The 26478-nt window shown below is 39.7% G+C and overlaps 1 protein-coding gene across 7 annotated transcripts in view; it reads right to left on the reverse strand.

Moving 5' to 3' along the window:
* The window catches only part of CHRDL1 (chordin like 1), a 121408-nt gene that overhangs the window by 21327 nt on the left and 73603 nt on the right, over positions 1-26478 (reverse strand). For 4 of the 7 annotated variants that reach the window (XM_015127991.3, XM_015127988.3, XM_028841791.2 and 1 more), the window contains 3 exon segments: positions 24730-24875; positions 23814-23907; positions 5138-5205 (listed from right to left, as the gene is read on the reverse strand). In XM_015127991.3, the coding sequence (XP_014983477.1) occupies positions 5138-5205; positions 23814-23907; positions 24730-24875 (308 nt within the window). 7 annotated transcript variants of the gene reach the window in all.

Consider the following 26478-nt stretch of genomic DNA (forward strand, 5'->3'; position numbering starts at 1 on the left):
TGGGAACTATTATTGCTCTCCTGGCAGGAAGGGGCCACTGGTAGGGGAAAGGGAGAGTAAACAGGAGCTGAAGTAAGAGGACTGTTTTTAGCCTTTTGAAAGACATTATTTTCTCTATCTAAGAGGAGCCTACGCTGGTGCATTGCTATCAGAATTCACACAAATAAGAATCTGCATCAATTTGTTTTCATGCACATGGATAGGATTCTCAGTGCAAATATTCCTCATTCCCACAATGGCTTGTACTTCTCTGCCATAATTGCTCACATTCCACAAAGGCCATTACAGGTTGCTCTGTCCTTTTTGAAGTTTGGCAAAGTTTTGCCAAAGGAACACAGAGAGGACAGTTTGGCTGGTTGGTGTCCCACTGATCCTAAAAAGAAGCAGTTAGACTGGGATAGAATTGGAGAGGGAAGGTTGTTGACCTAGGATAAGCTGCAAGTACAAGAAGTTCTCTGACTCATGATGGTGAACACAAAATAAAAAGCTATTCTTTAGCACCAACGTCTCAGACCTGGGACATATCATAATGGTAGGACAATGATCATGACGAAAAAAAAAATCCTCGGCCGGGCGCGGTGGCTCAAGCCTGTAATCCCAGCACTTTGGGAGGCCGAGATGGGCGGATCACGAGGTCAGGAGATCGAGACCATCCTGGCTAACACGTTGAAACCCCGTCTCTACTCAAAAAAATACAAAAAACTAGCCGGACGATGTGGCGGGCACCTGTAGTCCCAGCTACTCGGGAGGCTGAGGCAGGAGAATGGCATAAACCTGGGAGGCGGAGCTTGCAGTGAGCTGAGATCCGGCCACTGCACTCCAGCCTGGCCGACAGAGCCAGACTCCGTCTCAAAAAAAAAAAAAAAATCCTCAAGAATTTTGATCACAGACCCTATTGTAGACCAGTCAGTCCCCTAGAACCTAATCTTGTTGAAGTCTTTTGTTTTACAAAGTGAAGCCAGGGAGGAGAGGCAGTTTATTCAAGCTGACTACGAAGATTGAGTTTTGGAGATGGTAGAAGTGGGGGGAAGATGAACAGAAGGAGGAAGAGAAGGAGAAGAAGGAGAAAGTGGAAGAGAGAACGTCCAGTCAAACTCAGTGGTCTATAACCATTTGACTAAAAGCTGCTCCAAAGACAAGTTCTTTCAGATACGGAAGTTCATTCAGCTACAATGTTCACCACCACATATACCACATACTCCACTTTGGCTATACACTAAAATTACCTGGTGAGCTGTAAAAAATACTCATACCTGGGTCCCACTCCGAGGGATCCTTATGTAAGTGGTTTGGGGGAAGGCCTGGGCATTAGGATTTTTATATACTCCCCAAGAGTCTCTGGTTTGAAGCCAAGGTTGGGAATCACTGACATAAAGGATCTTCTGTTTGGGGGCTGGAGTGGGTGGTGGCGGTGTGCGACTTTGATTTAAGGGTAATGGTTCTTTTAAGAGTTCCTCCCGTAAACAAATGAAAGAGACTTATGAAGGGCCATTCTGACCTTGTAACTCAGAGCAAAGGAGAAAAAGGTTATTAATGCCCTGAAGTAAGCGAAATTGGAGCTTATCTTAAAAATTAGCTGCAAATAGGCTGCTTGAGAGAGCAGGTCAAAACCAGTTAGAAATGACCATATAGCTATGATCTTTTATTTTGCTCAGTATTTTGGTATTTTTTGATTTACTTACTTGAAAGACTGAAAAATATTTCAGGCTTCAGAGGTGGCTCTAAAACAATTCTTTTCTGGTGTTGAAAAATCCCCACTATTGTAGAGGCTCCCCAGGAATTTCATGTTCTAAAGTCTACAATGTAAGAGTTTTATTGGTGCAGACAAGAAAACATCAGGGTCCAGAAAGGGCCCTCAGGTTCGTGATATTGTACTATAGATTTTCAAGATGTTACCATTTGGGGAAGCTGGGCAAAGGGAATATGGGATCTCTCTGTATTATCTCCTACAGCTGCAAGTGAATCTATAGTTATCTCAAAATAAAAAAGTTTAATTTAAAAAGCGGCTTCAGAATATATTCTAATCCATACAGCCATTAAAACATTGTATCTTAATCACTACGAACTTAGGACTATCCCTGGCTGGAAGACACTTAGGCCAATTTCCGTCCCAAACCATTGTTCTGACAATGTGAATGAGACATCGATTTTTATCTGTTTCATGTTGTTTCTATCCCAAACCCTTTCACTTTGTTTAATGGTACATTTCAATGTAATCTACTGGGGGCAAAAATCAGGGCTTGGCTGTTGTCCAAAACAAAATTATCCATGCTTTCATGTTTTGGCTTTCTAGTCTGTGCCTACTTCTTCCTCCCCACGTACCACACCACTCCACACACACACACACACACACACACACGCAAGCGTGTGCACGCGTGCACATACTCCCCATCAGTGGCAGGAGGACCAATTCATGAGAAATTACAACTTAGAAATCAAACAAAAACTGTTTCAGGTTTTTACAAAGGGGTCATATTTGAACCACTGGTTCCCCTTCCTGTGCACTTCATAAAACTTGCTAAGCTGATGGTTTTCAGACCACTTGGCAAAAGAAACCAGTCAGCTGTATTTCTGTTGAACAGAGGTTTTGCTGGTTTGGGGTAAATAGGAACAGTTTACGAAAAGGACAGTCTACTGGATAGGAAATGTGTTGTTAGGGCTGCCTTTTCTTCTTCCCCTGAGGAAGTTGGGCCTGCAAAGGATATTCAGAAGGGATTCTCCTATTTTCTCATTTTAGGCTGGTCAAGAGCAAACAACAAATTTGGAGTTTATTTCTGATTTGAGACAAATTCCTGTGCATTAAAATTAATGAGGAGCCCCCTCCCCACTATACCATCACACACATTTTACGCCACCTCCCACACCCATTCATTCAACACTTATTTATTGGGTGACTACTACGCGCCAGGTATATATTTTCCCATTACTACAGATGCTATTTATTATTCAAATCATATCCCACAATATCTATCCCTTTCAGAACAAAGGAAAATATTTATTTATAATAAAGTGAAACCATATGGCCATTTTGGTCTACCAGGCCCAAATGTTTGTTTCTAAAGATAGGTCTTGAACTTTGAAAATCAACAACTATTTCAAGGGCCCACATTCTGTACCTGACCTTTTTTGCTACAGGAAGTACTATCACTAGGCCTGCCAATGAAGCTGAAAGATAAGCGTTGGAGTTGAGGACAGTGTAAAATGAAGTCAAGAAGAAAGGCTAATTCATGGCATTACCAGCAAGACTGCTAAGGTGGCCACAGTGCTTAGTGTGGGGGCCTCTCAGGGAATAAGCCACACAGCTTAAGGTGACTGAACCCTAAATTTGTTTTAGAATGACATCTGGTTGACAGTCACTAATTCAGCCACGCTCAACTTCCTACCACAATAAAAAATCGGGGCTGAGAAAAAGAGGAACACACAACACAGAAAACTGAGACTGACGTCATCTCCTGTCAGGCTCTGGAAGGAATCTCACTTACTATAAAGCAGATAGAGTTGCATGGAGAACATCTTTCCTCAGGGTTTATATTAACCAGCAAACAGGGAAGCCCACCCTCTTTTGCAGGATGCTGATTTTTTGAGAGTTCCAGAGTACTGTTCTCCAAACCCCTTCTCCCCAATTCTTCTGCAACTATTCAGAAACAGCAGTGTCCAGAAAATAATACTGATAGACAGTAAGACAAATAGAAATGGTTCCATCTCACTGCTTAATCATTGGGTTGGGTGTTGGCAAGCTGGGAGCATGCAAGTCAGAAGTGGCCCATGTGATAACCGGGAAGCCCAGCCTCAGCAGCACTGTGATGTTTGTATGAGTCATTCTACTGCATCCCCTATCAACACCTTCTTCATATGCTCAATATCCTCAGGCTTGCCCTGTAATTCCCTGGACTCCTGCCTTATATACAATATTTGCTGTGATGTTCTAAGGTTTTAGAAAATCGATTATATTTTATTACAAAAATAATTGATGCTTATGGGAAAATATCAGATTATACAGAAAATATAAAGAGTCAAAATCTACCTTTCCACCTGCCTGCTTCTACTCTTTTAAGATTAGCACACCTGACATGTTGGTATGTGACCTTCCAGATTGGTTTATATACATTTATACACATGCACATACAATTTTTACATAAAGAAGTGGTAGTGTAAAATTTCATTCTGCACCTTGTTTTGTTACTTAATATATCTTGGAGCTCGATTCACTTTACTACATTTAGACGTACCATATTCTTTTTAACAATTGTACAGTGTCCCATTAATTGGATGTACACACCAAGTCCATAGTAGACATTTAGGTTGTCTCCATTTGTTTTGCTTTTATGAAAACAACGATGCAATGAATGTCCTTGCATACTTTTTTTGTACAAGGATGTGATGAATACCTATTTATGTGCAATGGTCACCACTGTGCATTTTGTATGATACATTCTTTGAATTGGAACATCTCCTTTTCGGATTTTAAGAAATTTGAAGTGTAACTCTTCTTAGACATATATTTTTAGAGAGGAATTCTAGTTTATAAATTACTTCAAAATACAAAAGAACAAAAGATGCTATTACTTACATAGAAAGATGCCTACTTGTGAGGCTTATTCTGAGATTAGTGCAGAGAACAGAAGGGAGACATTGCCAGGCTGAAGGGAGGAGAATCCAGACTGCTACCTTTCCTCTCTTCCAACTGCATGACTGAGCGCCTAAGGCTTGGGAGAGAGTTTATGTGGACACATCTGAAGTACCTACCAAATCCAACCAAAAAGATGGTTGTATCTTACAACCCCACAGAAGGTCCTCACTGTTGAGGACAGGAGGAGTGACCTGGCTTCCTTAGAGAACATACATAGACTTGGCAAGTCATCCTAAAAGAATACCAACTTCTGACCTAGACAAAGGGCTGGGGCTATGGTTTCTTTGTGCACATTTCCTGCTTCCAGTTACCAATTTTACAGTGTACTTAAATGGTTTCCAGTTGGTGATGACATTCAAAACTTTGAGAAAAGGGAAGAAAAATGGTGTTAGAAATCGGGGTCTTTTTTTTTTTTTTTTTTGGATTTGCTAGAATAGTAGCCATGGGGAGAGGAAAGCTTGGCCTGATGCTGTGGAGTGTTGAATTATTTGAGCTATTCACACTTACTGCTTCTCTGTTGGCAGGCTGTCGGAAGATATCACCATCAGAATGTTCCCATGACAATTCTCCATCCCCTGTTTATTAAAAAGAAATAAAGAGCAAATCACATTCATAGAAGGGAAAGCTATCACCCTTGTGACCCAGCAACATTTTGATACTATGATCCCAAAGTTCTCGAAGTGTTTTTGCTTTTGTGGCTGTCCTTCAAAAAGCGGTTGTGAAAGATTTCTCTGGGTGTGCCTCATTTTCCAAAACAACTCTGAAGAAAGTTGCCACTTTCTAAATAGATGACCTAGCAACATTATGCAAAATTTGGAAAATGAAAGGAAAATAATCACTTTCCACCTAATTTAGCCATCATTGTCACTTTTGCTCATTTTACTTCATGACAGTTAAGTATTTTGTAGGTCATATTTAACTTTTGTTTAAACTACCATTAAACAATGAGTTTTGAGGATTTGATCTGTCATAATTTCTTATGACACACCTTTCTCTAGGTCTACATGACCCACTCTTTGGACAGAGAACTCCTTATCATTATCTTCCAAAGTAACTGCTTATAAGAAGAATATTCTACTTTCAGCTTCTAGAGCAATGAACACACAAGAGATGTGGATATACCTCAGCTAATTAAAAAACAAGAGGTTAATTTCCAAGAATATTGCTCTTGTGTTACTTATAACCAAGCAAGCAAATGGGAAGAGCCTTGTCTTAGAGATGTTTGCATCACTTGAAATGAGTACTATTTAAATTGTACATATGGCTGAAGATAAACCTAATATTCAACAAATATTTTATAAGATAACCAGGAACACCAAAAAGTGTAAGTACTAAGAATTTTCTATTCTGATTACTCTCTCAAGCCTTCATAAGAGTAACAGGCTGGGTGCAGTGGGTCATGCCTTTAATCCCAGCACTTTGGGAGGCTGAAGCAGGCAGATCGCTTGAGCTCAGGAGTTTGAGACCAGCCTGGGCAACACAGGGAGACCCTGTCTCTACAAAAAATACAAAAACTAGCCGGGCATGGTGGTGTGTACCCATAGTCCTAGCTACTTGGGAGGCTGATGTAGAAGAACTGTTTTGAGCTTGGCAGGTGGAGGTTGCAGTGAGCCGAGATGATGCTACTGAACTCCAACCTGGGCAACAGAGCCAGATTCTGTCACACACACACACAAAGAGTAACATGTTACCGGTTCAAGCATGTGGTAGTAGTGTTAGGGGAGATTACGCAGTATCATAGGCTTTTAGGGCTTGAAAACGACCTAAACATTAGTTTGATAGCAATATTAGAATCAGGCAGTGACTTATAACAAAGTATAGCTGTGAATCTTCATAATTCAAACATTATCTGATGAAAAAATAATGAATGTTGAAGATTTAACTAGTTCTAGGTTAATCTTCGTAAAACAGTAAAACACCACTTTGATTGTATAATCGTGTCATTCCCTGATCAAAATCCTCAGTGGGTTCCCAACCAAGACTCTCTACAATCACCCCTTACCTTATCTTTATTGAACACCTACCTCCCACCCAATGATCTCAGCTGCTCTACAATGGGAACCCTTTGAGCTATTTGCTCTTCACTGAACACAGGACTCCCATTGTTGCTTCCGTGCTTTAGCTCATGTTATTCTTCTTCTGAAATTACCTTCCATCTCCCATGCCCCATAGCTTCCCCATGCCTGTGAAAACCATTTAGGTTTTCTCTCGTCTACAAAGTCTTCTTCCAACACTCTTACATATTTCTGATTGCCTAAAGGACTAAGCGTCCTGAAGTTTTAGAAGTACAGAGGACGTCAAGCATAACTTTGTCCAACTGCTCCATTTAACAGATGGAGAAACCATGGCTGAGAGGGGAAGTCGCCATTCAGAGTCTAATAATGAGTTTGTGAGAATTAACACCAAAGCCCCAGGTTACCTGGCTCCCAAATAGGTATGTCCATTCCATAAGAAAAGGGTTCATTACCTGTGTTACTATATCACTATCATCTATAACCATGCCTGATACATAGCAGTCGCTCAATAAATACTTGTCAAATGATGGAACTGGGAGGCCTTCTCTGACCACCCTATCTACAATTCCAACGCCCATCTGATATTTATGCCTGCTCTTTGCTTTTTCTCCTTAGCACTTATTACTATCTCATATTTCTTATATTTTATTTATTGTCTGTTTTCCCCCATTAGAATCCCCCCACGACAGCAGGGATTTTTGTCTATTGTGTTTATTGATGTAACCCCAGCATCTGGGGCAATGCTGGGGACATAGTTAGTACTTATCCAATATTTGCCAAATCAATAAATACTAAAACACTGTACAATATTTATTACTGTTAAATGTTTTCTGGACTTTCCTTATCTCCCTAGAGAGTCTGTAAATTCCTTGGAATGAGAGATTATGTCTTAGACCACCTCTGTATCTCCTAGACCACTGCTTCTCAAAATCTGCTTCCTGGACTAGCAGTATCAGCTTCACCTGGAAACTTGTTAGAAATGCCAAATTTCAGATCCCAACCCATACCCACTAAGTCAGAAACTCAGGGTGGGGGCTGGTGATCCTGGGTTTTGACAAGCCTTTCAGGGGATTCTGATGGATGCAGGAGTTTGTGAATAACCAGGCTGGAGCACTTAGCATATTGCTGGGTACACATCAGGCGCTCAATATATGTATTGAATTGAACTGCAGTAAAAGATACAGAATTAAGTGCTTGGTCAATAGTATATATACTCTTGTCTGCCTGTTTTATTCCATGTCTGAGTAAAGATGGTAGACTGCAAGCTGAACTCTGTAGAAACCCTGACTGACTACTGTAAAACAAAGATGATTTCAACTATGTTTATAACTAGAAAATTATGCCCAAGAGTCAGTTAACATGCACTGAACACTTCTTGGGTGAAGAGCCTGATACTACAGCAGAAAGAGGAAAAAATCAGGCTGGGCCCTTGCCCTCAGGATATTTACACCCAGGTTGGAGGTGATGGGAAATCAATATAGGAAACAGCCTAAAAACACACACAAAAAGCAAATACAAATGAAATACACATGCTTAGGCAACACTGAAGGGAGGAGTGCTCAGTCAGATGTAATCGTAGAAAGCTTCCTAAAAGAACCATTAAGTTACATTTTTAGAAGTAGATGCTGTACAGCATAAACAGACAGTGATACAGGCAGAGTACCTCAACCAAAGGGGGTGACACTGGCAAAGGACCAGAGCTTTGTAAACAGCAAGTCACATACTGGAGACAGCAAGCAAGGTGTGGCTTGAGTAGAAACTTCAGATATGAAAACAAGATAAATTACGCTGGTAATTGAACATGTAGAGACAAAGGGAGGAGAAGGAGAGCGAAGGAGGGAGCGAGGGAGAATGAGAGTGGGGTGGGTTGTTGAGGTAAATAGGGGTAGTAAATAATTGCTTCATGGACCTACTATTTGATAGCACAATAGGGTGACTATAGTCAATAATAACTTACTTGTACATTTTAAAATAACGTAAAGAGTGTAATTGGATTGTTTGTAACTCAAAAGATAAAAGCTTGAGGGGATGGATACCCTATTCTCCATGATGTGTTTATTTCACATTGCACGCCTGCATCAAAACGTATGTACCTCATAAATATATACGCCTATTATGTACCCACAAAATTTTAAGAAAATAATTAAATTTTAAAAAGCAAACAGTAAAAATTCAAAAAAACATATAATTTTGTAAAAGGCTGAAGAATTCACATTTGATTCTGTTGACAATTTTTTTGTAGGGGTTCCTATGGTAAAAATGATATTTGTGGAAGCCCATTCTGGCAATGGAGTGCAGACTAGTTGGGGAGTAACTCGAATCTGGGAGGCCATACAGGAAGCTGCTATAGTAATATGTAATAGGCCATGAGCATCTGTGCACACAAGAAGGACTGAATGAGACTCCTACAGATAAAAAGAAACTGATGAGACCCTGAAGGAAGATTTGATGATGGGGAAAGAAGGCAAAGGGGAAATCAGTATCTGACAACTCTTGGGTTGCAAATCTGGAGAGCTGGGGACAGTGATTGGGCAGGGATGAGCTTAGATTTACCTGTCCCCTTTGTTTCAGTGGGCAGTAGTGGGGCTGGGCCAAATAAAATACGGGACTAGAGAGAAGAATAGAAACCAGTAAAGATTTACCAGCAAATGGTAAAACAAAATGTAAAAGCTATATAATGTGGTTTCAAGCCTAATTTAAGTAGTCAAAAGGGAGAAAACAAGTTGCAAAAGAAAAACGATAGACTAGCTCTCTTCATCAAATGTCCTTTTAAAATGTAGATTTGATGATTGGTATTGACATAAAATGTTTACTTAGCTGGCCTTCTGAGAAGTTCAGTTTATTGAATTTATACCCTAGAGTTTTTAAAAGGATTTTAATTAAAGAGTGTCTTTAAATACTTATAGTCCAGTCAGAATCTCAAAGCATTATAGAAGCACATAGCTTTATAATGTTATGTGCTTTGTTACACATAACAAAGTTACAAATGAGCAGAGAGGTAAGATGGCAAATCAAGGAGGCAACTCACTATCAGGCATAGGAGCAGACTACTAATACCCTGGAACACAAATCAGATGAGTGTGTTGTGACGTGTATTTGATGAGCATTTGCACACAAGAATGCATACCTAAATTTCAACACTTCATTAAAAACTAATGGAGCCTATATATCAACCATCTGATCTTTGACAAACCTGACAAAAACAAGCAAGGGGGGAAAAGATTCCCTATTTCATTTTCACACACACACACACACACACACACACACTAAACCTGTATGATATATAATATATATCATACTACACCTGTATGATATACAGTATCCCTAGTCTAAAATGCTCCAAAATTTTTTGAGTGCTGACGATGCTCAAAGGAAACTCTCACTGGAGCATTTTTGGATTTGGGGTTTTCAGATTATAGATGCACAACTGGTAAGTACAATGCAAATATTCCAAAATCCAAAAGCATCGGAAATCTGAAATACTTCCAGTCCCAAGCATTTTCAACAAGGGATATTTAACCTGAATATAAATACACACATATATGTATATATACACTATACTTACATATAAGATATACTATATACATTATAAATTATATATATTAAATATATAAATACTAGGGACTGTTAGCATTTCTGTTGTCTCCAAGCTTTCAAAGTCATCAAAATTGCATTCTCTAAACTTGAATGTTCTGTTAAGTCTATAATGTATCCGCTAAAGGTTTTAACATTTGAGTTACTCTATTTAATTAAACCCATAATTAAACTGGAATTATCGTCTCAGATGTTGACATTTTATAAAGCTATAAGTGGTTCTCTAGACCTGGGTATAGTCTATCTGGATAGCTGAAAATAGGTATGTCTGTTTGCAATCTTAGATATTATATCTTGAAAAAAAAGTAGGCACCAATACCCTAAAAAATCTGTTTCTTTGCTCTTTTTGTCTGATCACTGGAAAAATTATCTTGAATGAGATGGAGGCTTTTTCATTCAGCCAAGGCTTTTTGTAAAAAACCAAACAAAATAAAAAATAGTGATTCTAATGGATACAGATGGATCCTAGTTAATTTCGAGAAGCAATAAGATACAATTTTAACCAATTTTTTGAACCGAAATGAAAAACAACTCTAGTGTACTGTATGTCAAACAATATTCATTTAACCTTAAAAGCCACATGTATTGTGTATTCAAACCTCAGCTATACTCTGAGTGGTACCCTATGAAGCTGTAATGGGTTGGCTTTCTGGTAGTGGGAGAAATGGAGAACAAGTATTTGAAAAGTGGCCAAAAGCTAGGCTGAAATTCAGACTGTTTCTAACTCCCATGGCTTCCATTAATCTCTGGTGGCTTGAGCAGGTCAGAGAAGTAAACCCTGTTCTCTCAAAAGCACTAAGTGTACAATGAGATTCTGAGATACCCACGAAGATAAGCCTCAGAGAGCAAAACTAAGCCAGCATGTGGCCACTTTTGAACGATACAAGACAACATAAATAGGGTAGCCATAGAGTGGATTTATCTCAGACCATCCAGTTTTATTGCCTGTTTTTCTGGCAGGCATAATTATTAAGATTGCAGCTCTTGCTTTCAAAATGTGCCTTGGTTGAGATGGTAAATTACATAGTCACTCTAATCATAAGGCAAAGGGACATGAGACAAATCCCTGAGACAGGGGAAGTATTCTCTGTATTTTTTGAAGGAGAAGTTGAAATCCGCAGAATCAGGGCAAAGTGGAAGACAGCAGGGAGGAATAAACCCATTGTGAAGTCTCTCCTTACCATGTGCTGGGTTCCATGGGGGAGCACTTTAATGCCAGTGCTCCATACCAAAGCTGGAGATGAAGAAGTGAGTAGAAGCAGATGACCTTAGGGAGCCTCTGCCCAACATCTAATTCTATAAATTCTGCTGGGAGGGAGCAAGTGTGTTGAAATTTGAAAGAAGCTTTAAAAGGAAACTAGTATAAGGATTCTCCATTGATAGGCATTTGAGCTTCCAATGATGATATACAGCACTACAAGAAATCTGCCAGTTCTGTAAAACACAGAATTAGAAAAAACTACTTTAAATTTCAAATGGAAACAAAAAGAGCCCATATAGCCAGGACAATCCTAAGCAAAATAGCCAGGACAATCCTCCAACAAAGCTGGAGGCATCATGCTATCTGACTTCAAACTATATTACAAGGCTACAGTAACCAAAACAGCACGATACTGGTACCAAAACAGATATATAGACCAATGGAACAGAACAGAGGCCTCAGAAATAATGCCACATATCTACAATCATCTAATGTTTGACAAACCTGACAAAAACAAGCAACAGGGGAAAAGATTCCCTATTTAATAAACGGTGCTGGGAAAATTGGCTAGTCATATGCAGAAAACTGAAACCGGACCCCTTCCTTACACCTCATAAAAAAATTAACTCAAGATGGATTAAAGACTTAAATGTAAGACCCAAAATCATAAAAATCCTAGAAGAAAACCTAGGCAATACCATTCAGGACACAGGCATAGGCAAAGAATTCATGACTAAAACACCAAAAGCAATGGCAACAAAAGCCAAAATAGACAAATTGGATCTAATTAAACTAAAGAGCTTCTTCACAGCAAAAGAAACTATCATCAGAGTGAACAGGCAACCCAAAGAATGGGAGGAAATTTTTACAATCTACCCATCTAACAAAGAGCTAATATCCAGAATCTACAGGGAACTTAAACAAATTTATAAGAAAAAAAAAAAAAAAAACAACCCCATCAAAAAGTGGGCAAAGGATATGAACACACAATTCTCAAAAGAAGACATTTATATGGCCCACAAACATATGAAAAAAATTTCATCATCACTGGTCATTAGAAAAGTGCAAATCAAAACCACAATGAGATACCATCTCATGCCAGTTAGAATGGTGATCCTTAAAAAGTCAGGAAACAACAGATGCTGGAAAGGATGTGGAGAAACAGGAACACTTTTACACTGTTTGTGGGAGTGTAAATTAGTTCAACCATTTTGGAAGACAGTGTGGTAGTTCCTCAAGGATCTAGAACCAGAAATACCATTTGACCCAGCAATCCCATTACTGGGTATATACCCAATGGATTATAAATCATGCTACTATAAAAACACATGCACCCGTATGTTTATTGCAGCACTGTTCACAATAGCAAAGACTTGGAACCAACCCAAATGCCCATCAATGATAGACTGGATAAAGAAAACATGGCACATATACACCATGGAATACTATACAGCCATAAAAAGGATCAGAGAGTTATTTTCTTAAAAAATACTTTATTGTCAAATGAAGTACTTTATTGTTTGGGCTGTCAATATAAGATCTTGGCATTTTTAACAAAATAGCTCTTTGAGAAATACCAAAACACACACAATGGGGGGACTTCCTGCCAATAGTAGCAAGCCAAATCTGAAGAAGAGTACAAAATTATTTGTCCAGAAAAATCATAAATACTTATAAAAAGTGCATTGTGAGAATGCATGCGTTTTCAGGAGGAAATCAGAAGAGAGTGAATAGAGAAACTATGAGCTGGATGGTGCCCACCATCCACACTCTGTTCTTTCAAAGGAGATGTGGTTAAACAGATCCAAGTTTATGGTGAGAAACAGATTGTTTCCTTCCAAGAGCAGTCCCAATGCATCTGCTGGATTGTTACCATATCTGGCTCCCGGAAAGATGGTCATCACACAGTCTGTTCCTCCCAGTAGCCTCAGAAGTAAGAGTTTCCAAATTTGCTTTGCTTCCCCAAGTTGCGAGGCAGTATAATATAATGGATAAGAGAACAGATTGGAGCCAAACAGCTTGGATTCAAATCCTGGCTCTGCTCTTTCCTACCTATGTGACTTTGGGCAAATGAATTAACCTCTATGTGCCTCAGTTTCCTTATTGCTAAAATGGAGACAATAATGCCTACCTCATAGGGTTGTGAAGATTAAATGAATTAGTATATGCAAAGCATTTAGAATTGTGCTTGGCACACTGTGTCAGCTAAATGTTAGCTGTTATTCCTAATCCCCTTTCTTCCCATTCTTTGCCTCCACTTCTTTTTCCTCCTTCTCCTCAAGGGTAGCTTACACATGGGGGAATATCTGGCTTAAGGGACTCCCACAAGTGTGCTATGTATTTAACAAAGAAAAGGGTTTGAATCAAACCAACCAACAAACAAACAAGCAAGCAAACAAAGCTTAGCAAATATAACTGTATGCCTACATACTGAAAAGGAATCTTTTCATCTCTAAGTCATTGGAAGACAGGGTCCTGGAGATATTTTAAAAAATGACTAGAGAGATTTCTTTGGCTCGTGCCTTCTAAACTGGCTTAGAATTTCTCATAATTATGCCAGTCCTCTATTTCCAATTTTTTAAAAAAGAGTTTGCATCTTAATTAAAATCTCTTTTCTCTCTTGGTTAAAAATGAGGCTTGACAGGACAGATATCTGCTTAATTGGTAGAAGTACAATTTACAAAGTTATAAAGTGAAGTGTTAAAAATCCAAGTACCCGCCGGGCAAGGTGGCTCTCACCTGTAATCCCAGTATTTTCAGAGGCTGAGGCGGGTAGATTACCTGAGGTAAGGAGTTCAAGACCAGCCTAGACAACACGGGGAAACCCCGTCTCTACTAAAAATACAAAAATTAGCCAGATGTGGTGAACACCTGTAGTTCCAGCTACTTGGGAGGCTGAGGTGGGAGGATCGCTTGAACCTGGGAGGCAGAGGTTGCAGTGAGCTGAGATCACGCCACTGCACTCCAGCCTGGGCAACAGAGTGAGACTCTGTCTTAAAAAAATATGCAAGTACCCAAATAAAGTAGAGTCCTGTGCTACCACATCCATGAACTCAAAATAAAAAGCAGGACCCAGAGGGGAAACTCAATGACCTACCCATGTTGACTGCCTGGTCAACCTGAAAATGAAAAGCAATCAGTTGTATACACTGCTCTTCTTTCTCATGTATATTTTACCTCTGTTTGCACTGTCAGTCAACAAATCAGGGTGATTTCTATGAATTGTTGGAGTCTAAGCTCACAAAGACTATTCTAATGTGAGTAATGGGCACATCCAATGGTGTTTCTGGGCAGCTATGGAATTCCCTGATGGAGTTAGAAAGAATAAGACTGAAGAAAGAGTGGCTTTAACCACTCATGAAGAAATAATTGCTCTGAAATGCTTCACTCGGAATTCCTTATTTTTATTGTAGAAACAGATTCATATACACACACCAAAGTCCTCCAATCCCAGAAACAGAATGGGGTATTATTGACCCTGAGAGGACATCGCAGATGGCCGATTAGGAATCACTGCTACTAATTTGTTAAACTCAATATGAAAGTCAATGCTTTACCATCCACTGTCTGAATGACTTTCTATTCAAGAAGAAATATTCTAGACATAAGAAACATGCCAAGAAGGAACATGATGACCTCAGAGGGACGGGGTCCTGGGACAGTCAGCAAGCACATGGGGATGAATTTTGAGCACAAGAGATGGAGAGAAAGCAAAAATAATCTGGAATGTTTCCATGGAAGGAGATCCAGTTGGGATTTAGAAGTTGAGGAGTGGTAGGTGAGGATGGCAAATCTCTAAAATGATCCCATACGCATGAACATAAATGATTCACTTTTGAAAAGGTATTACTAATGACAGCGAGACTCTTTGATAGCTATGAAAAGATCAGAGTATCTCAATACACAGTCGTCCCTCAGTATCCATGGGGAATTGGTGCCAGGACCACCCCCCAGATACCAAAATCCATGGATGCTCAAGTCCCTGATAAAAAATGGCATAGTGTTTGCATATAACCTACACACATACTCCCATATACTTTAAATAATCTCTAGATTACTTATAAAATGTAATACAATGTAAATGCTATGTAAATAGTCATTTTACTATATTGGTTTCTAAAATTTGTATTTTTAAAATTGTTGTACTGTTACTGTTAACGTGTTTTTAAAAATTATTTTCTATCTGCAGTTGGTTGAATCCATGGATGTGCAACCAGTGAATATAGAGGACAGACTGTATTTTGAAGTTTAGGTGAGAACATATAAACTCAAAAATTACTGAGTTAATTTTATTTTTTTATTTTATTGTGGTAAGGACACTTAATGAGATTTACCCTTTTAACAAACTTAAGTGTACAACACTATATAGTTAACTATACGCACAATGTTGTACTGCAGATCCATAGAACTTGTTCACCTTGGAGGGGGAAGTCGGGAGTTGCTAATCAACAGGCATAAGGTTTCAGTTATATAAGATGAATTTTCATTTTTTAAAGTAGTGTTTCTCATTAACAATGTTTCTTTCCTATCATCACGACCAGGAGATGGTGGTGTTTCTGCAGAAAATGTGGGCCAAAACAAAAACAACTTGAGACTGATTTGTAAGAATCTATATTTGGATTTGCTGTTATTTTCTTCAGTTTTCTTTGATTTTGAAAACTTTGAAAAATCTGGTCAATTTTTATGATGTTTAAAATCAATGAAGTATCTCACATACCACTTCCCTGAAGATCCCGGATTCTAGCCGAGATGGGATCTGAGGTGCAATTTTGCTGCTCTTTTGGAAAGAGAAATCAAGTGTCTTAGGTAAAATGGCAGTTATCTTGAACACTGACTAATTACTTTTAAACAGTTGCTTCCAGTTTCATTTACCTTGAAGGAGTTAGCAGAAATATCACAATTTCATAAAAAGTGACTTCCATTTTCTCCCTGGGCTCATTTGACATATGTTGGATGAATGGGGTTGGGTTGAGCAAATTGTGAGTTCGGCCATTTCTCCTCCCTCCCTACTGCGTCTGCACTTGGAATGCTGTCAAGAGCTTTTTGTGACTGTGGCTCTCTTTGTTTTAAATAAATCAGTCAGCATGATATATGATTAATATTATGCTAGGGAAAACAGGAAGACACAAAGCAATAACAGTGCAAGAATATATTTTTGAATGCTCAACTCTATGAACCAGATGAAGCCCTGAAGGTGGTCAAAGAAGATCAATGAGAACTAGAGTGATTAGGCAAAACTATTAGAAGAGGTGCAACTTCAACTGGACCCTTGAAAGATGAGTGGGATGTGAATAGGTAGAAGAGGAGGGGGGGCTATTCCAAGCTTGTGAAAAGTAACAGTGTAAGTGAAGCACATAACAGGAGGGAAGGTAGGAAGAAACATAGCATGTAACAGAACAAAGAGATCAGCCAGCCAGCCTAAAGCAGATGTGTGTGTTGGTGTCAGAGAAATGAGGCTGGAAAGTAGGTTAAGGAAGGATCAGACTGTTTCACAGAAGGTCTTTAAAACAAGATGAAAAATTTAGATTGGATAATATGGTAAGAAATGGTAGCATGATCAAGTAGTTTCTCAAGAAGAAAATTCCTAGGCTAGGCACAGTGGCTCATGTCTGTAATCCCGGCACTTTGGGAGACTGAGGCAGGAGCATCATTTGTGACCAGGAGTTTGAGACCAGCCTGGGGCAACATAGCGAGACCATGCCTCTACAAAAAAGAAAAAAAATTAGCCAGGCATGGTGGTGCAGGCCTGTAGTCCCAGCTACTCAGGAGGCTGAGGCTGCAATGAGCTATAACTGTGCCTGCACTACAGCCTGGGTGACAGTGAGACCCTGTCTCTGAAAAAGAGGAAACAGCCAAAAGAAAGAAGAGTAAAAGAAAATTCCTAGATTAGGGTATTATGTATCACGCATAATGTAGAAAGAACATTATGGACACCTACAGCCTTGGGGAGGGGCTGGATTCATGGTCAGATCAGAAGTTGGAGATCCCAGAAGTGTATGACTGCCACCAGTTATCTCCCTAATTTTTGAGCCAATCTTCCCTCACCCTGGAGTGCAGAGAACAAGGAGGAATGTGGTGTGAGTTGAGGCTGGAGAGACAGTCTTAGAAGTCTTCCTTCACCTCCCTGACTAGGTCAACCCCTCTCAATTATTAGCTTTTATAACACCTTTCCTTTGTGGCATGTGGCACAGTTGCAATTTTATAATTACCTATATCATGATATGGTGTCTGTCTTCCCCACTAAAACTCCATGAGGGCAGGTTCCATGTCCATTTTTGTTCACCATTGTATCTCTAGCACTGGTGCAGTGACAGGCTCTTAGTGACTGCTTAACAATGTTTGCTGAATGAAAGAAAGTAGATATTTACACTCAAGACACTTTAAGATATTTACACTTTAAGCCTAGAGTGAGAGAAGGGTAAGTTAAGGCCTTGATGGGAAAAGATGGAAAGTGTGGTAAGATACTCTCTTAGGAGTATCTGCACATAACAATGTGCCATGCATGTCCCCTCTTTCCCTTTACTCCCCTGTACTAGGAGATATCCTTGTCATACTCCTATGAATGGGTCCCAAAAGGTAGTATAGAAGTTAGGAGCTTGAAACTTTGGAGCCAGACTGACCAGGTTAAATTTCTAGCTCTGCCACTTACTACCATTTGTCCTTGGACAAATCACTCAACTTTTCTGCCTTAGCTTCCTCATCCGTAGAATGGGGATATAAATAGTTGTTATTGTTTTTGCAAGGATCAAGTGAGCTCTTCCACACATAAGTGCTTAGAACATGGTCTGGCACATTGTACGTGCTACATTTAGATGCCATTTGCTAAATGCATACTTGGCTTTCAATACAGTTAATACCTACCCCAAATACCTTTCCCTTGTCTAGTGTCCAAGTACATAGCCTTCCCTGTTGCTTTGACAAAATAAGCAGGAGACAGGAAGTAGAAATGATCAGTGGTGGAGGGAAGCTGGGTGTGGGTTTGGGTTTGAAGCCTGCCTTCCCAGGATGTGGCAGTAGTATAATCTCTGAAGAGATTTTTTCTTCTGATAAAGTTTCCCTTAAGGTTCCAGTGACTGTTTGCACTGTGCTTCCAGTCCTAATGAGGTTTGCTGAAGTGCCAGCAATGACACACATTGTGCCAACGCTCTTCTTGACTGTCCTAGCCTCAAAGACATGTCTAGCCAAGAGAGGCTAGGGCTGAGATTCAATCCGTGCCTAGGATTGCTGTCTGACCCAGGAAGAAAGACACACATTAGGGTTTGGGGACAGTGCAGAAAGGCTATTTCAATGCCCTTTATATGAAGGTTTGCAAGTTCAGCAGTCAAAAGATTATTTCTTCTTCAGTATTTGGTCTGCAGTTAGGGTGGCCAGCATAGGGGAGAGGTGTCTGGGTTCCCTGCTGTATGAGTAATATGCTTATATAAGATACATTGTTGTAAAAACGTCATTTCCATGGGAAAAAAATAACTAGGTGCCTCAAAAGTTAGAACTTCAAAGGAGTTTCAACCACATTATATACAGCTGAAAGATGCAAAGAAACTGGAGGCAATGAAAGAACAACAATTTTTATGAAAGTGTAGGATTTAGTCTTTATAAAGGAAGATGAAAGAAAATTGTGCATTTAGGCTGGATAAGAGGTTGCAAAGAAAGAACTTAATGAATTATCGAGTACATAAAGGGACAATACATGGCCAGTAATAACTATCTTTTATCTGTTGCTTCTGAGGACGTAAAAAAGAAAAGAAATTTAAATTGTAACAAGAGAACAGTAGAGAAAATAGCTAGTTCCAGGATCTGTTACCACAAAAAGGACTAGAACTAAAATTCTGTCTGGAGATTAAATTTTAAAAAGGCAAAACTATCAGAGATAGAGGAGAAGGTGCAATGCTACTTAACTCGAGGGTAAATATAGTAATTACTATATAAAATATAATAATTATTACTCATAAACCAATAACTCTGTATTAGGCCCTCTCCTAGCACTCTATGCCATCTCAGTTAATCTGCATAACCATTTCATAGGTACTAAGCATAATCTCCATTTTTATACCTGACAAAACCAAGGCTTTGAGTGGTTAAATAGTTTGTCCGAGATAACAGCACTAGTAGGTGGTAGCCCTGCAATGTCAAATCTATGACCTTCTGGCTTCAGAGCCTCTGTTCTTTGCATTATACTGTATTGCCTCTAGGTTGCAGTGACATGTCTTTTCACTGTTGCCTTTCCTTTCTATTATCAATTGTTTTTCAGTTTAGATTCCACATATCCTTTTCCCCAAAGGGAATAATCTCAGCCTAACAGCTGGATTATAGTGACCAGCTGGTTATATTAGCAACCACATGTACACCTCTGCTCAGTATGGATTTTCTTTCTTTTGAGCCACACTGAAATTAAGTTGGGGCAAAGATGAGAAAGGAGGTGAGGAACAAAATATCCATCTTTCTTGACTGGAATGTAATAGCTACACTGTAGTACAGACATATACACACACACACATTATGAGAAACATATATGGAAAGATCCAGGGCCTTACCAAAACATAAGTTAAATTAGGCTGTAACTAAATGCATATTGACTTATGAGGGCTGGTACAAATAGCATATTAAAAGGGATGAGCATACACTGGTAGTCCAAACAAGGTCAGTCCTTCCAAAAAGCAATGTTAACTGTAGTGTCCTAAAGTGGTATGGGGGAAAAACAACAACTTGGAGATCAGGAATGAGACCAAGTAATTTCCTACTGACCAGGAATCAGTGTATAGTCAACACCATCTACCACAGTCAATCAGTAATTCAGGGGGAAAAATGCACAAAAACCATATTCTTTTTTTTGGTGGCACCTAATTCAAATCATGACTAAATTTCTAGCAATCATTCCAATCTAGTGTGCATTCATTTAAAGAGCACCTACTTTGGCACAGTGTGGGAAATAAAGATAAATGAAAAAGAGTATCTGTCTTAAAGAGTTTATGCATTGATACGGACGATAGTACATGCGCACAAATAACAAAAAACAGAAGTTGACGTGGTGATAAATGCTCCCAGTGAAGCACAGGTTAAGTGCTGAGGAGTCTTAGAGTAGAGACAGGTTTATTTCTAGCTTGCAGGATTTAAAAACGTTTCATGGAAGTGGCATTTAGACTGGATTTTGAAGGATAAGCAGGATTTACGGGTGGAGAAATTAGGGACGGAAGTGGGAAGGCAGAAAAGAAAGGCCTTCCAACTACTACTTATCAAAATGTGACCTGAGGACGGCCTGCAATAGAATCTGAGGAAGCTGCGTTTGTGCTAGGTCTTGAAGGACTAGCAGGATTTCCACAGGCAGGGATGGAGAAAAAGAATTTTCCAGAAAGAGGAAACATTTTCTCCATCCCACCTGTACATGTGCAGTTGTTACTTAGGCAGCCCTTTTGTCTCCTTTTTCTCACAGTTCCTTATCATGAAATGCCACCACTCATTCATCCCAAACTGGTTGCCATATGGTTGGACTTAGATGCTTTAACCAATCAGAAACTGAAATTGGTTGCTTTTCCATTGGTTCACTGAGGTTTCAGAATTTTAATAGGCTCAATTTAAGTGCACTAAACTCAGATTAAAAAGAAAAAAAAAGAAAACCATGGTTCAAGGTTGTCCCAAGTTACCTACATGGTCTCAGGAACGATTTCTCAAAGTGACAGTCCACAGACTACCATTCTGCATCAGAGTGAATGATGGGATCTGCTTAAATGCAGATTCCTGGATCCCACTCCAAGGCCACTAAATCAGATTCTCTGCAGGTGTGATCCAGGAATCTGAACTTCAACAAGTTTTCTGAGCAATTCTGAAGTGCACTAAAGTGTGAGAAACATCGAGTGGAAGAGGACAGAGCAAAGGTAAAAAGGTGAGAGCCCAGGAACAATGCAGTGGGCCCTGAGGTGCATGAATGGAAGAATATTGACCTATAAAGGTAACTTGAGGTGAGACCACAAAAGGCCTTCACTGTCAGAGTCGGGGTTTGATATGTATTTGAGCGGCAACAGGGAGTCATCCCTTTCAGTGGCAGAACACTGTGGTTAAAAGCCTGAAATATGGAGCCAGGCTACCAGGATTCAAATTTAGCTCTTCAACTCACTAGCTACCTGACCTTGGGTAAGATTCTTAACCTCTCTCTGCCTCAGTTTCCTCATCCATAAAACAGGGAGAACGACAGTACTCATCACATAGGGTTGTCATGAGATTAAGTGAGTTCATATCTGTAAAATGCTTAGAGCTGGGACTGACATATAGTAAGTCCAAATAGATGTTGGAATACAATTTTTGAACAGGGGTGTAACACGGTGATGGATCACTTTTTGGAAGATTAAAATGGCAGTAATATATAGGAGTCACCTACGCATCCCCCACCAGCAAATCCTATAATTTTTTTCCTCTAACTCAGTGGTTCACAACCTTAGCTGCATATCTGAATCACCTCCTCCTCCTCCTGATCTGGTATAAGTCTACCAAGGTAATTCCAATATGCACCCATGGTTGAGAACCAAGGCTCCAAATATATTTCAAATTTGTCCACTTCTAATTATTGAGTCCTCAGTATATACAAGACACTGTGCCAGGTCCTTCTCTTATCTCATTGAAATCTCACAAACATCTTGAAGGTAGGAGCTAACATTATCCTCACTTTAAAGATTGGTAGAAAGGTTGAATAAAGTCATCCAACTACAAAGTAGCAAGGCTGGGATTAGAACCAAGGCAGTTTGGCTCCAAAGGCTCCACTCTGAACCACTACTGTGTTCCCAGTCCAAGCACTCGTTTTCTCACACTGAAAAGAGTACTACCCTAACCATCTTGCTAGTCTCTCCACTTGCATTATTGCCTCCCTCCAATCTAGTCTGGACACAGTAGCCAGTGAGATCTTATAATATGTTAATTGGATCACTTCATACTCTTTCTCACAACCTTCCAATAGCTTCCCAATGCATTAAAAATGGGCATCCAAAATCCTTCCCATGGCCCTCAGAGTCCCGCATGGTCTAACTTCTAGTCACCTCTCCAGCCTCATCCCATGCCAGTTTCAACCACAGTCACTACATTTCAGCCACACTGGTCCTTAGGCTCTTTGAATGCTCTAAGCTCTTCCCTGCCTGGGGCCTTTGAACTTTCCTTTCGCTCTACTTGGAATGCTCTTCTTTGGGCTCTTTGCATGGATGACTCCTTTTTAATCTTTCAGGTCTCAGCTTAAATGTCACCTTCTCAGAGAGGCCTTCCCGACAACTCAATCTAAATAAACTACTTATTTTTTGTCTCAGTCCTTTGTTTATTTTCTGCATAGTACTCACATTGTCTGTATTTTCATGTTTGCTTATTATTTGTCTTTTCTGGTGAGTTCCATAAGAGCAAAGAACGTATCTTGGCTGCTATGTATGCTATATATATATTGTTGTGTACGTTGTGTACTGCAAAAGGATGCCACAGCTACAGGGGTGCATTCCTTGGGATTTTCTGAAAAATGGCAATAAAGTATCTTACGTAAGGGAATCCTTTTTGTAACTCACATAAAGATGACATATGGTCTAGCACCGCCCTATATGTCTACTGTATTTATCAATATAAATACCCCAATTCTAGCACAATGCTGAGCATACAGTAGATGGTCAAAAAATATGTTGACTGGACAGAAGGAAAGAGGACAAAATTAGGATATTGCCAGTGGGAAAGTGGGAAAAGGGAGAGATACAGATAACTGCCGACAGATTTGGTAATTTGAGAAGAGGTAACAAAGGAGAAATTAAAGGGGATTACATTTGATCCCAGGAACCTACAGAAAAAAACTAGTGCCTATATATATATATAGAAACCTAAAGAAGAAAAGACTGATGTGAGAAGATAATTCAATTTTGAATATAATTTGAGAAAATGCTTTCTGTTTTTGCTTTTACTGAGTTTGTCACCATCTTATTATGGGGTTTTAAAAATATACCTAAATTTGCCCTGCACAGTCTTCAAAATGGCCACATCAGTTCTTTGCAAGGTCCACTCTTCCTTTTAAGGCTATGAACGAAAATAGTCTGTGTTTTATGATACAATAATTTAAGGGCCAAGCTAGAAGGGATTAAGGATGGAGAAATAAATATATTCACTTTCACATTTGATGACTCTCTCCCATCCTCCCCTGAAGCACAGCAATCCATCCAGTGCAGTTTTTTTTTTTTTTAAGACTGTGGTCTTTAAAAACAATGTTTTAATTACTTTTGCCCTTTGTTAATTAAACTACCTTTAAAAACTAAGGCTACCATAAAAATTACCTTTCCCTAGGACACTGGACAGGCATTTTCCTCTTTTCTGAATTCTACTACACAGGATAGCACCACCCAGGGCTCTTGGGATATAACACACCTACCTCTGCATACCCGGCAGCAGGAATCTGGAACAGAGACTGGGAAGGCACAGGTTAATTTGGGGCAAGTCTTGAGACCACAATACACATTTCCCTCCTGCCAAGGAGAAATAGAATTAAGATCAGAAGCATCTAGGATAAGTGTAAAGGCTTCACTTAATACCTGAGATAGAGCAGGGACTCAGAACATGGCATGTCCTTCCCCCCAGCTCTCCCATTGTCAGTTCTCGGTACTTCCTACATTTTATTACACATTATTTTTTTTCTCCTACAATTCCTCCATGCCAGAGACTAAGTCACAGAAAAGTTAGCAATCCTAGTCGAGCATCATGGTCTAAGGTGGTACAAAGTAGTCTGTCAGGGATGCCACTGAGCCTTTGAACCACCAATTATAGTCTTGTTTCTTTCTTCTCTTTTCATGGCATCCTTGGTCCCCCAGCTGGATTGGGGGTTTAAAGGAATGAAGATTTATTTCATAGCTTTCATTTGTAATATTCACTAGACTCTCCCTTCCAAACCAAAGGAACAAGCTCTCTGGGATAATACAAAACTATACAAGATGATCTGATGGTCACAGCTCAGTCTTGCACAAGGCAAGGGAGAGGATAAAATTTACTTGGTGGTTACATCTGTCTTTGCAATAATCCTGATTTCCTAAATTTCTATCTTCCAAATGTTATTCCTTAAACCTTGTTCTTAGTTCTTAGAAGCATATTCTTCTAGGGCTAGAAGGGTTCCTGGAAGGCCATTAGGAAAGCAAGTCCACAATGAAATTCTCCTAAATTTATGATTATGATTTAATGCAACTCATGTTTTATTCAAACACCTGACAGTGCAGGCACAAATGGAAGTACAAATACAGAGGAAGCTCTTGTATTTGGGTAGGGCCTGGCAGGAATGTTAAGATGTATGGTCTTACCGAACAGCTGCACTGGGTGCATTGATTGGGTTGCCGATTCTGAAAGAGCCCTTCAGCCACGAACAGCTCTCCATGTTGGTAAGTTGTCCCATTGTACTCGCAAGACTTGCTGGTCACCTTATTGTTCACTGGGGGCAAGGAGTCTTCTAGAACAGGGTGGAGAAAAACTACACTGAGTATTGGCATCATTGAAAAGAATTTCATAAATCCCAACAGCAGATGGACCTGTACTACATAGAGGGAGTTTTAAGACAGTCCTTGCTCCAGTGGCCAATGATTTTAAATAACATTAAAATAGCCAGACAAATATAGCAGCTGACATTACCATCTATCCATCCATCCATCCATCCAACCATCTATCCATTCTTTTATTTGTTGACCATTTACTGAGCACCTACTATGTGCCGGGAATTGTAATATGTGTTAGAGAGGGATCAGAGAACACGGACAAGGTCCCTGCCTAGACGGAGCTAATATTCCTAGATGAATAAGATATTATCTTTCCTCAAAGGAAGGAGTCCATGCTACCTCTATTTAATCTTTTCCCCCGGTTGCTTCAGAAGGGGACCCATCTATTATAACTGCCCTGGTAACTTTATTCCCTCCAACATTTATTTATTTATTTATTATTTAGAGACTGAGTCTCACTCTGTTGCCCAGGTTGGAGTGAATGGTGCGAGCTCTGCTCACTGCAACCTTTGCCTCCTGGGTTCAAGCGATTCTCGTGCCTCAACCTCCCAAGTATCTGGGACTACAGGCGCCTGCCACCATGCCTGGCTATTTGTTACTATTAGTATTAGTAGTAGTAGAGATGGGGTTTCACCATGTTGACCAGGCTGGTCTCAAACTCAATTGATCCACCTGCCTCATCTTCCCAAAGTGCTGGGATTATAGGTGTGAGCCACGGCGCCCAGCCACCACCCACATTTTAAATCACTTTTGTGCTTATCTATTTGTTCCAGCCTCTGTGGTTTTGCTTATTTTTAATCCCTCCACCAAGACTGCCCACTCCCCGACTCTTTTCTACCCATTGAAGTCCTATCTGATCTTGAAGGTTCAGCTTATGCCCCCTTTCCTCCACGAAGCATTCTCTAAATAACTCCAGCCACAATCTGGACCTCTCAAGGCATCTAATGTCTGAAGCACACAGTATGACATTTGAATATTATTGAAACTCATATTTGTGAATTATAGTAACCCAACAGACCATTTACAAAGAGATTTCACATATATTATTACAATGGAGCTTTATAACAACCCTGTGAATCAAGTAGGGTAAATTCTTACCTTCATTTTCATTTTAGGGAAATAGGGTTGCTGAGGTTATGTGAATTATTTGAAGTCACAAAGCTAGTGAGTGGTGAAAAAAGGAACTGAAACCAACAATAGATACAACCAGAGCTTGGAAAGTGCCTGCCATGAGACAGTGGAAGGAGAGAAATCAGGGGAACTGTATGTTTCATTAAGGAGGGGCTTAGAGAGTTGAACCATCCTTTCTTTCCATCAGTCAAAACTATAAGGAATATGAATCTAGTTTATGGTGGGTAAGTTGTACCTCAATACAACTGTTTAAAAAAACAGGCATGGTGGCTCACGTCTGTAATCCCAGCACTTTGGGAGGCCAAGGCGAGCAGATCATGAGGTCAGGAGATCGAGACCATCCTGGCTAACACAGTGAAACCCTGTCTCTACTAAAAAATACAAAAAATTAGCCAGGCATGGTGGTGAGTGCCTATAGTCCCAGCTAAT

This window comes from Macaca mulatta, chromosome X (assembly GCF_049350105.2).
Source record: "Macaca mulatta isolate MMU2019108-1 chromosome X, T2T-MMU8v2.0, whole genome shotgun sequence".
NCBI lineage: Eukaryota > Metazoa > Chordata > Mammalia > Primates > Cercopithecidae > Macaca > Macaca mulatta.